Consider the following 12,618-nt stretch of genomic DNA (forward strand, 5'->3'; position numbering starts at 1 on the left):
TTTTTTTTGCTGTAAAACTGTTAAGTGTTTAGAATACATTTGTAGAATGGGGATGGCCTGATGAAGGTCTGAAGAGACCGAAACGTTGCTGAATAAAGTTATAAGTGAAGACAGTATCTACTACACTGTTCCAACGCACCTGTCCTAGTAGGTGTGCAATAGGACCTCTCTTCTTAGAATGGGGATGGTAAAACAAAGCCTTCTCCTTGCAGTGATCACTTCTCCTGACCTGCACAAGCATGGAGACATCTGGGTCGTTCCCAGCACTGATCACGTCTGCACCAGGTTCTTCTTTGTGTGAGTATTACGTAATAATGCCATATTATAGACACAGTGGTGGGAATTTGAGGTGTTTGTGTACTTTGCTTGAGCAGTTCAAATTTCTGGTATCCACCAAATCTGGTATCCACATTTTGTACTTTTACTTCACTACAATAATTTACAAACTTTACGTCGTAGATTTTGATTATTATTACAAAGCATTAACCACTTCAGCTCTATATACATTTCGGCTATTTGAAAATAGACGATCTACAAGCTCTCAATGCGTCACGATGCGACGCAAAAGTGAACTTGTAGATCAGCTATTTTTAGCTATTTTCAAAAAAGGTAGACGACGGATATTTCTCGTCATAGTTTCAGTCCAAGTTTCCCCCGAATTATTCCCGATATCTTTGCGTGCCATGACCAAACATTCCAAAATCGGATCGCCGATCCACGGAGCCCAATAGTACTTCCGTTTTGGGACCCGAAGTGGTATTTTTGGGGGCGGGACAAGACGTTTCTCTGTGTCCACATTCTACTGCGTTTACTTCTACAATCGCGAACGAAAGTTGCGGCGTATAACGCGAAAATCACAGTTTTGCGGGGCAGTCAATGAGTTAACGCCATCTCTTTGCGGTCTCTTTCTCCTGGACTGACAGCTACGAGGACGGACAGGTCGGAGACACGAGCATCAACACACAGGACCCGAGCATCCACCGCGAGATCCTGAGAGTCATCGGCAACCAGACAGCCACGGGATGAAACCCCGCCCCTCATGCAATATACTCCGCCACCTCCAGGGGGGGGCGGCAGCTGCACCTCTGCCCCTTTAGGCCACACCCACCCTGAGACAGCTGTGGGGGAGGGGGAGGGGGGTGGCGGGCGGTGGTCCTACAAATGTAAACTAAGTGATTTTAGGGGGGGGGAAAAAGCGTTCAAAAATCAAAGAGTCGCTATGGTCGTTTTAAATACGGTGGGGCAGAACCACTTCTATTTTCAACTGAAATAATGACGACGACAAAAAAAAAAAAAGAGCAAACATTTTTCTAAGGTTTATATTGAACATGGAAACTAAGCGTTTTTTCTTTTACTTTCTCCTGAAGACGGTTACGCGCCGCGGTGTATTGCTGACGTGACTTTTTTTACGAGAACATTTAAAACGGTAGAACTCTGGCGAATATTTTGAGACTTCTTCTGGTAGTCAAAGGGCCTTTTCCAGAAAAGAAAAAAACAAACAAACAAGACAAACTTTCTTGTTTTAAGAAAAGGTACAAAGCGTGACCTTGTTTACGAAGAGTTGTACCTTTTTAAAAGTACAATGTACTTTCTGTACACACCGGAAAGTGTTGTTATACGCACTTTATTTTTCCTATTGTAATATAGGCCTATTTGTTCCCAACTACTCATTATCTGAAAAAAGAATAAGAAAATAGTTTTCAAGTATTTTCAACAGTAGTGAATAATATGGAGATTTTCCGACTGAATGACACTCAAAAGACAAGTTATAGTCAAGTGAGGTCAGAATCTTGATTTAAGTTTTTTTTTAATGTCGGGCAGACACCTTTTATCTCCATATTCAAACTGTTTGTGTTTTTCTTTTCTTTTTTTTTCATAAATTAAAACCCAACTTCTTACTACAGTGTCGCATAAACGCATCAAAAGTAGCAGATCCACAAGCCCGAAATGTGGTTCGAAGCGGCTCGTTTTGAGCTTGTAGATCTGCATTTTTTTTTGCTATTTTTGAATGTGAATGCAAAAAAAGTTACAGTTTTGGATATGAGGTTTCCACTCAGACAGAGACAAAATAGTAAATCCTATCACATTATAATATAATGTGAAAAATGTTCTAGTTACAACATGTTTTAACAAGAAAACACCTTGTTACAACCCTGACATGGCAGGCATGCTTCTATAAAAATAGGGAAGAGATTAACACAATTTATTTTAGTTACATGGTGTGATGCATATTGCAGAGAAGCCCTGGTCCAATCCACTTTTGAAACCGAAAATGTAGTAATAATCAACCGATTTTTTTTTTTCACTCAATTATTATGTTTATTATTATTATTATTACCAGGCTAGGTGGCACACGACTTTGATTGAATGTTATTTTCTGGCTAAAAAGTGGACTTTACACAAACGTTGGGGATCGGTCTTCCCACCACGGAGAGAGAGTAGGCTTTCAACAATTGAATAACATCTTTGTTTTCTGTTCATAGTGAATGTATGTTGTATATTTGGACAGAAGTGTAGACTTCATTCGAATGAGGAAAATACACGTTGTCTGATAGCGTTAAGGAGAACTAAGGCTACAGTATATCGTCACTGTCAGGCAGAAATCTCGTATCCAAGTTTCAAATGTGTTTTTTTTTTTTTAAATGAAAGCCCTACTGCATACAAAAGTGTCGCACAAAAGTAGTGAAAATAGCAGATCTAAAAATGCCTTGCATCGCGAGGCGTTGTGTGCTTGTAGATCGGCTATTTTCACTATTTTAAATTGTTTTTAAGATACCGGTAATAACAAAAAAAGGAAGGTTTTGGACATACAAGGTTTCTACCCGACAGAGACGACATGGACCAGAGCTCATTGCACATATTGTGGGTGTCGGGGAGAAACCTCTTGGACCCTGTTTTTGTCCCTGCTAAACCCTGAACTTATTTTACTTTTTTTACCATTCTGGAAAAAAATGAAAAAAAAAATGAAAAAACTTCAAATAGCTGATCTGCAAGCTCACAATGCGTAGATATAGATCGGCTAGTTCACTGGTGGGGGGGGGGGGGGGGGGGGGTCCCCAAATTATTTTGGTGGGGTCCCCAGATGATTAACTTAACGTGCAATGTTGTTTTCTCACTCAACACTAAACAAACCAACATAAAGTTTAAGTGTATAGAGGGTATCTGCACATTTCTAAGATAACAATTTAAGGACTTTTTAATACCTCTAAAATGTCAAATTACGGTAAATATTGGCCAAATTGTCAAATATTAGAGGCAGAAATTGTAAAAATAGCCGATACATGCTCACATATAGCCGATACTGGGCTAGTTAAACTAATTTAAAATGTTTTTTTTTTTTTTTATAGTAAAAAAATGTAGAGAAGTTCAGAGATAAGGGGTTTAGCACGGACGAAAACAGGGCCCCTTATCTCAATTTTCTTAACCTTTTGTGCTTTTTTAGCAGATCCACAAGTTTCGAGCTTGTGGATCAACTTTGTTGTCACATCACAGGTTTACAGAAGTGATGTTTCAAACAAAACAAAGTCCATTTATAACCCCAGATGGGGTCTGGGGACCTTACCAAGAGTCTGTATAACTCAGAGTTAAACCAAGACTGAGGATTTTACGGTGTGGATAGGGTGTTCCGAGAGAGATAGCAAATCATATCAATCATAATGTCTGTCATGTCTGTGGCCTAATGCAGTGTTTCTCAAAGTGGATTTCAGGGACTCTCTAGGTTCCTCTATCTAATTGAAAGTCTGTAACTTTGACAGTGTACAAATGGAACCAAATGGACCCTAACGGGTCCATTTGGTTCCATTTGTACACTGTCAGAGTTAAGGGGAGACCTTCAAATTTCAAGGTTTGAGAAACACTGACCTCATGCATATCAAACCGGGGGATCCTTGAAATCAAAAATCTACAAAAAGTTGAGAATTACTGAATTCTACTGGGACTCCAAATCTACACGGTAAAATCCTCGGTGCTAAATTAACTCAAGAGAGTGTACAAATGGAACATTTGGTTCCGTTTGTACACTCTCTGAGTTACAGACCCCGTAAGGGTCCTTTTGGTTCCACTTTTACACTCACAGTTACAGACCAGTCCGTCTGGTTCCATGTCTATGTTACGGAACCTCGCGTTGAGAAGAACTGATTTAAACGGCCCACTTTGACACTTTGTATTTGATTGGATGTTGGGTGATGGTGGTTCCCTTGTTAACAAAAGAGAAAAGAAAAGAAGAAGAAGAAGAAAAAAAAAAGCATTTTCAAATGGTTTACTTTGGTTCTGGCTAATATGTTGTTGTTGTTCATTTTTTTCTATAAGCGTTGATGTTTGCTGCCTATTTGTTTTCTATCTTTGCTGTGCTTTTTAAAACTGCTCAGAGAACCAAGGAGGCCCCCTTGTGCTCATTGAGTTGCATTACACTTCTTGGGGGGAAACACTTGTACTGTACATTACAACACTGCTTTTAAAGGCGACGCAAGTGGTATGTATTTGTTAAAATACGTGTTAAATAGCTCTATATTTCTGATGAATCATTACTATAGAGTGTTTGTTTAGTCAGGGGTGTCGCACCAAATTCTGGGCCCTGGGTACAAGGATTCATTGACTGGGAACGCATTATTACGCATTATTTTGTGCTTTAACTATTGAAAAATAGCAGACATACAAGCTCACAGCGTGGCACCGAGTGCGGCGCTGCGAGCTTGTAGGTCTGCTATTTTTGAAAATTTGTGAAAATCTGTGTCAAATCCTTCTATGTTTTTTTGAAAAACCTCAAAATATTTAGTTCCAGGGACCCACCCAGAAGCAAAATTTGAGTTACAAATGTTCGCTTAAAAATACATTCAAAGATTTGCACACAATAAGCGCGCAGCGTGGCACTCGGTGCCGCGCTGTGAGCTTGTATATCTGCTATTTTTCAATAGCTAAAGTATAAAATAATTAAGGCCCCCCTCCACCTTGGGCCCTAGTAACTCAGTCCCACTCCCAATTTTGCCTTAAAATCATGCAAAGCGGTACACAGTATCTCTAAAGTCATGTCATCGACATGCATCTGTCCCATTTCCCATATTCACTCCTGATTGGCTACCATTGCCTTCTAAAGTTTGTGTATGCGACCTGACGGTCGCTTATTTCCCAATTAGGGAGTCTTACTGGTGTCAAAGACTTGGTCTTGTCCGTGGCAATTTTTTTAAATTTAGAATGACTTGAATGTCAAGAATTACTGAATGTCAACTCTCCAGGTTTTCTTCAGAATTTGTATGACACTTATTTATTAGTAGTGCTTCTCAAATGTTTTATTTGCTCGGACCCCCTTAACTCTGAGAGTGTACAAATGCAACCAAATGGACCCATAAGGGTAACTTTGGTTCCATTTGTACATGCTCAGAGTTAGACATGCTATTTGTATTATGTCTGTGGCAAAAATGTAATTGTGACCAAAATGACCACCACAAGCCAACATGGCGGTGACCTCTGTTAAAAGAGTATGGAAAGATACGTATAGGTTGGAAAATGGTCTAAGTAAAGTAAAGTGAACATGCATGGTGCTTTATTATCGGACGTAAATTTACCTTTCAACTTCTTCTTTATGCCCATGACTGCAGGACGTCCAGGTTTTGTAGCAATTGTAGAAATAGGCTATTAGGCCTCAATTGTCGGATGTTCAGGCATACTCAAATCATGTACACTTTGCATTACTTACCACCATTTCCCAAATATTTAATTTAGCTTTACATTTTGGAAAATATAGCCAATTTACCATTGAGGTTACCATGTAACATCCAATCTCCTGATTTAATGAATATATTCTTTCTTTTTAAGATTTGTTTTTGGGCTTTTATGCCTTTAATGATAGGACAGTAGACTGACAGGAAATGGGGGGAGAGATGGGGAGTGACGTGCGGCAAAGGCCATCCGGATCGGGAATCGAACCGGCGACGCCGCCAGAAATCCATGGCGGCCTAAGTGGTTTGCGCCTGGACCAGTAGGCCAGTGGGTGGCTGGGCGCCACCAATGAACATACTAACTCACTTGAACGTGTATTTTCGTTTCATTAAAGAGCTGGAGAGACCGATGTTGCTGAACAAACACTATATAAAAAACAGAGATTTAACCAGTGTCATTAAAACATTTTTTAACCAAAACATCATGTCACTTACAGCACCTTTAACATCTACATCAAATAAAACACAAACATATACAATTATATTCAATTAAATTCTAGAATACAACAAAAGGAAAAATGTACATTTTTACTGTGTTTGTTTAGTTCAAATTAGTTCACACACCCTTTAGCTCAGTGGTTCTTAAAGTGTGGGTCCGGGGACCCCCAGGGGTCCTTGGGGGGGGGGGGGATTCCATGAGGTCCGAGCAAAATGTGTTAATAGCATCACAATCATTTCAACACTTTTTTACTCATTTATATGTTAGCTATGGAAAGTATTGGGAAATTTGAAATGATTTAATTATTTATTTTATCAAAAAATCTTTTCTTCTGGGGTCCCTGCATGGCACAAAACGGTTTCAGATGGGGTCGCGGCCAAATAGAAATCAATTTGGGGTCCTTGGGAGTACCACTGCTTCAGCTGAGTGCATAACTACTCATCATAAATACATACTGGTAAACACTAGGACACATTTTCCTTGGCATGAATTATTGTTGATTCTTCTTCATATCTAGCTCAATACAATGACATGTCAGTAATGACGGACGTACTTATCAACCACGAGGCATCTTTAAAGACTCCAAACCACGCTAAGAAGAAAGCGCACACAAAGACATAACAGATGGTTCATTCGTCTTGACATTCACACAAAACTTTGTAATCAAAAATGCTATTTCATTTGCTTTAGTCAACTTCAATAATAGCAATAATTGTTTATTGAAAAGGTCAACTATATATCAAATAATGTTTGAAAACAAGTTAACAAGATCAAATAGCTGATCTACAAGTTCACAATGTGAGCTTGTTCAACTATTTGTCACTATTAAAACATTAGAACATTAACAAATATTCATGTATGTTAACCCAGGATTAATGTAGTTAACACACATTTTGAATTAAATGTGAAATTATCAAACATAAATATCAAACACAATCAGAAATGTCCCCAAAGTACAATATACAGTATATGCCCCTCTGGACATACAAAGGAATGAATCAACCCCCTGAGCGTAAAGCATTTTCCTTCATAAAGACAATACAAACAGCATGGTTTCATGTGTGAGGATGATGGCTACAGACTATCGTTGGTTGGGATCCGGAACCGGAACATTCTGAGGAACCGGATCCAATACTGAGGAACCAGGAATCCGTTCCATCACAGTTTAGCGATGTAACAATGTACAATATCAAAAAAAGGAGGTAAAAAAATACAGCTTACTTTCTCTTTCTTATTGCAAAGAATTGGGCTTTTTACAAGTCATGAACAGAGTTGTGTACGTGTAGCCTACTATGAGAAGAAAATAATACTCATTTGAAGAGTCTTAGTGTAGTTTGTTCAAATAAACATGTCTAACAGTAGAACCTCAGCATACCAATAACATCAGCATAGAACACTGCTGCAATCTCACTACAATCATATTGTCAAACATCACCAATGTTGAGTATTTACATAAAAGTCATTGCTGTAGAGTCAGAAACCTGGTACAGTATGTCCATATTTACAGTGGTGGAAAACATACTCAAATTCTTTACTTAAGTAAAAGTTTCAATAACACAATGTAGAGATACAAGTAAAAGTCCGGAATTCAAAATGTAAAAGTACAAAAGTATTGGCATCAAAGTGTACTTAAAATATCAAAAGTAAAAGTACTCATACACCAAAATACTTATGAGAGTGGAATCCGCGTTCCGCCAATGCATTTCAATGAGAGTGAAGCGGTTTCATGCCAGCAGAGGATTTCTACAAAAAACGCTCCCATATCATTGAAATGCATTGGCGGAACGCGGATTCCACTCTCATAGGTATTTTGGTCTGAGGGCACCCTTATGCCTCATTCACATACAGAGCAGCAAAGCTAAAGTTTAGCTTGGTAATTCAATGTTATCTCTATGGAAACCACACCAAAGTACCTATGAGGGGGGATTCCCCTTTCTGCTAATGCATTTCAATGGGAAGGGGGCGGTTTCATGCCAGTAGAGGATTTCTGCAAAAAAAGAAAGAAAAAAAAAAAACGCTCCAATCTCATTGAAATGCATTGGCAAATGTCCCATTTCAAGTTTTCAAATGTTTAAAAATCTTTTGAAAATAGCAGATCTACAAGCTCATAATTTGCATTGGCAAATGTCGCATTTTAAGTTAAATCTTCTGAAAATAACAGGTAACAGGTAAAAGCTCACGATCGTGATGCATTGTGAGGTTGTAGATCGTCTATTTTCAATTGGCCGAAATGTATAGGGTTGAAGTGGTATTATTTTAAATAAAAATGTAAATCTACAGTAACTACTAAAGATTTCAAATAAAATGAGTGGAGTAAAAGTAAGTAAACAAGTATTGGAAATTGGAAATACTCAAGTAAAGCACAAATAGTAAATATACTTCCACCACTGCACATTTAACATTTTTGTGTTCGTTTGTAAATGAATGCCTTACTTAGTCCTACAAGAGTGAAAATAGCTGATCTATAAGCTTTTTTTTGTTCTTTTCTGAAAAGTAATGGTTTTTAAACATACAAGGTTTCTGTGTCAGTTTATGTGCGAGACAACTTTGTGAGACAACTGTCCCTTCTCTTTCAAAGTCATCTTTAACCCTGGCTTGACACACAGTCTAGATCAGTGGTTCCTCAATTGGGGGTCGGGACCCACACAGGGGTCCCCAAATTATTTTCGGAGGGTCCCCAGATGATTAGCTTAATGTGCAACGTTGATTCCTCACTCAACAGTAAACAAACCAACATACAGTATAAGTGTATACAGGATGTCTGCACATTTCTAAAGTGACAATATAATGACCCGTTTATACGAAATTGGCCAAATTGGCAAATATTACATAAGAAAGAGGCAAACATCGTGAAAATTGCCGATCTACAAGATCACAACACGTGTGCTTGTAGATAGTGTGCTATTTTCACGATATTTATCTGTGGAACCGAATCAATCTAAATGTAATGCATACAATTCCGTTGTCAGTGTGGGGGGTCCCCAGTTCAAATATGATTGTTTTGGAAGGTCCTCAGTTCAAATATGATTGTTTTGGGGTAGCTGGGGTGCCAGACCTACTCATCTACACCCCCTGGTGGTCGCAGTGTGTGAGTTAGTAGGCAATGCCAGGGTAATTTTGGAGGGGTCGTGGCCTGAAAGGTTTGGGAAGTCTTGGTCAAGATGAGGTGTTCTTCTCATGTCTCCAGTGGATGGTGGTTCTTCAGGTGATCTACTGGATCCCTTTGGCCTTCAGTTCATCTTTGACCCGGTTCAGATAGTCAGGATCTGGGTAGCCATAGCTGCAAACCAACACATAATATGTTCATGAATAGTATTTCACGCTATGGAGATCCTTATAGGAATACAATAAAAAATATTTAGACAAAAAAAAGTAGGTCAGAGTGCAGACTCAGACAAATTAGTTAAATACATACTTGTGAAGAAACGGTAAATATCAATACACTCTTACTAACATACATACAGTGCATAAACGTGCTTATTCTATTGATTACTTTTTCAATTAATTGAACAATCGTGAACCATATATATGTATATGTATATGTATTTAAGAAATTGAATATAATTACTTTCCCAAAGAAAGGGATCAATTCGTTAGTTAGTTATCAATACACTGTACTGACGGGTGGAAACCTTGTATGTCCAAAACTGTTCTTTTTTTAAAAATGATTTAAAATACTAAAAATAGCCGATCTAGCCAATCGGCTATTTTTAGTTGTGCGACAGTCTTGTATGAAGCAGGGCTTCACTTTACGAGAAAATGTGAAACTTGGAGATACAAGATTTCTGCCTGACAGTGACAATATACGTATATTATATATAGAGGGCAATTATAATGTAGTAGTAAGGCATATTTGGGCATACAGCCAAGGGTCTTCAACAGGGCATACAGCAAGGGTATTCTACAAGCCCACAACGCCTCACACTGCGAGGCGTTGTGAGCTTGTAGATCGGCTATTTTCGTCAAAGAGCTTTGGTGTAGAGGGGAAAAAGAGCAGACTATGTACAGAGTGAAGGTCAAGTTTACTAAGTATTGACGGTTCAAGTGGTTAAATATCTGAAAACACAAATTGACATGAATCCAACATACACTGATGATTATGCTGTCAAACCATGAAACTATATGGAATCTATGATAAGGTAGTGGGGGTCCCTGCTTCATCTCTCTCTCAACTAAGGGGTCCTTGGCCTGAAAACGCTTTAAGACCCCTGGCGTACACTATCAGCCGGGCATCCAGGATCCCAACCCTACACTGCGTCATTATTTTATTTCATTTTTATCGTAGATTCGTCACCCTTACAAGTAGGTACAGTTTGTAAGCATATGAGATTCGTGGAATGAGCACCACAGCCAAACGCGTGGGTAGCGCCCCACCAAAAATTGTCAAAATGGCCTGGCAGGCCTGCAATACCGTTCTTTTGGTGTTCACCTTTTTTGCTTGGAGCATTGAATGATTGCACTCTCCCACAATATTAAGGAAAAGAAAAAACAACACATATTGGCCATTTTTACACTTTGTTAATTTTAAGCTCAGTGTCAGGGAAGCCCAAAACGAGAGTAAATGCCAGCAGAACAGTATATTGCAAGCCTTTTTGGCAAAACTTTGGTCGGCGCTACCCACACGCTTGGCTGTGTAGCTCATGCCACGAATGCCCGATGCTTACAAACTGTACCTCCTTGTAAGGGTGACGAATCATCAATAAAAATGATATAAAACACAATACAAATTGCTATTATTAAACGGGAGATATAATGGACCGAAAGTCAAGTTTCCTTTCTTTTTGTGCTCAGTTTTAGTTATTTACCAGGTAGGGCCTCCGTGCGTGCTGGTCTTGTGGTGGATGTCGTTCCAGGTGACCAGGTTGTCCCGTCCGCTGGTGGAGGAGCGTCCCACGGTGAACACCATCCTCTGCTGGAAGGCCCTCTGCAGCAAGGACAGCACCTCGCGCCCTTCCGGCGAGTCTGGGAGGTACGCCGTGCGGGACGCGCCCTCATACCGCCGCCCGGGACTGGGGTGCTCCTCCTTATGCGGCGTCAGGGGGACACAAGTCACATCGTTAGCTTAAGACCGGGAACGCATCTGTGTCACGTAAACGCTTTAACCATTCCTTTTTTAATATATTTTGGCTATTCAAAAATAGTAGATCTGCAAGCTCATAGCGCGGCACCGAGTGCCGCCCTATGAGTCGCGTTAGATTTGAACCAATTTAACCATTATTTTATGCTTTAACTATTGAAAAATAGCTGATATAGAAGCTCACAGCGCGGCACCGAGTGCCGCGCTGCGAGCTTGTAGATCTGCTATTTTTGAAAAATCGTGAAAATGTGTGCAAGTCTTTGAATATCTTTGTCCAGATCTTTGACCCTACTTCCAAATCCTTCCTCTAAATCAGTGGTTCTCAAACTGTTTCATGTCAAGGTCCCCCAAAATTACATTTATTTGGCCGCAGACCCCCCCATCTCAAAAAATGTTGTTCCAGGGAACCCCCCCCCCCCCCCCCCCCCCCCAGAAGCAGAGATTTGAGTTACAAAAGTTTGCTTTGAAAAATATATATTGAAAAATATGCACACATTTTCACGATTTTTCAAAAATAGCAGATCTACGATCTTGTATATCTGCTATTTTTCAATAGTGTACGCATTCAGTAATCCTAGGCCTACAGTAAATGGGTTAACCCACTCTTTATGAGAAAAAGTATCAGTTGCTCTCAAACTTTTGACCCCAAAACGGGTCAATAATCGGTGACCTTCCTTACCGACTGAATGCCGCTGGGAATGTAGTAGCGGATGACGATGGTCCCGTAGCGCTCGTAGCCGGGCAGGGAGGACGACTTGTTGGTGGAGACGTCCATGCGCCCGCCCTCGGGCTGCGTACCTTTCAGGGTGCCGTGCACGGCGCCGCACGTGGGACACACCGGCTTGTACTCGAAGGCCCGCCGAACGCACTCGCGACAGAACACGTGCTTGCATGGCAGGACCTTCCTCTCCGCCGCTTGGATGGTGTCCATGCAGATGGCGCACGATTCCTCCTCCTCCTGAGCGTTGCCGCCACCTGCTGGCGGGGAGGAGGAAGTGTCCGGTGATCTGCTGTCCTTGCCATCATAGGCCTGTTGTCAGAGAAAATGCACTTGTGCGATTAATTCAATTCAATTCAATTCAAAGGAGCTTCATTGGCATGAGAAAACATACGTTTACATTGCCAAAGCAAGTTTCCAAAAAATAATAAAAACAGTTGAAAATGGGGAACAGGGTTCCCAGGGTTTTATTAAAATTCCCTGACTATTAATACCTCTAAAAGGACAAATCAAACATTGGCCAAATTGTCAAATATTAGAAGCAGAACTTTGCGAGGCGTTGTGAGCATGTAGATCTGCTATTTTCATAATTGAACCGTGTTATACAAAATGTAATGCCTCAACTCTTAATGCTTGTCAGGGTGGGAGGGTCCCCAGTTCAAATTATGAT

The 12,618-nt window shown here is 40.1% G+C and overlaps 1 protein-coding gene across 1 annotated transcript in view; it reads left to right on the forward strand.

Moving 5' to 3' along the window:
- The window catches only part of parp8 (poly (ADP-ribose) polymerase family, member 8), a gene marked incomplete at its 3' end in the record, with an annotated part of 110,574 nt that extends 109,548 nt beyond the window's left edge, over window positions 1–1,026 (forward strand). Inside the window, exons 28-29 of the mRNA XM_080738456.1 lie at window positions 213–297; window positions 924–1,026. Coding sequence (XP_080594582.1) covers window positions 213–297; window positions 924–1,026 — 188 coding nt within the window. The remainder of the gene's footprint in view (window positions 1–212; window positions 298–923) is intronic.
- Window positions 1,027–12,618: the final 11,592 nt, after the last annotated feature.

The sequence above is a fragment of the Nannobrachium achirus genome (genome assembly GCF_963921795.1).
Source record: "Nannobrachium achirus genome assembly, chromosome: 12".
Lineage (NCBI taxonomy): Eukaryota > Metazoa > Chordata > Actinopteri > Myctophiformes > Myctophidae > Nannobrachium > Nannobrachium achirus.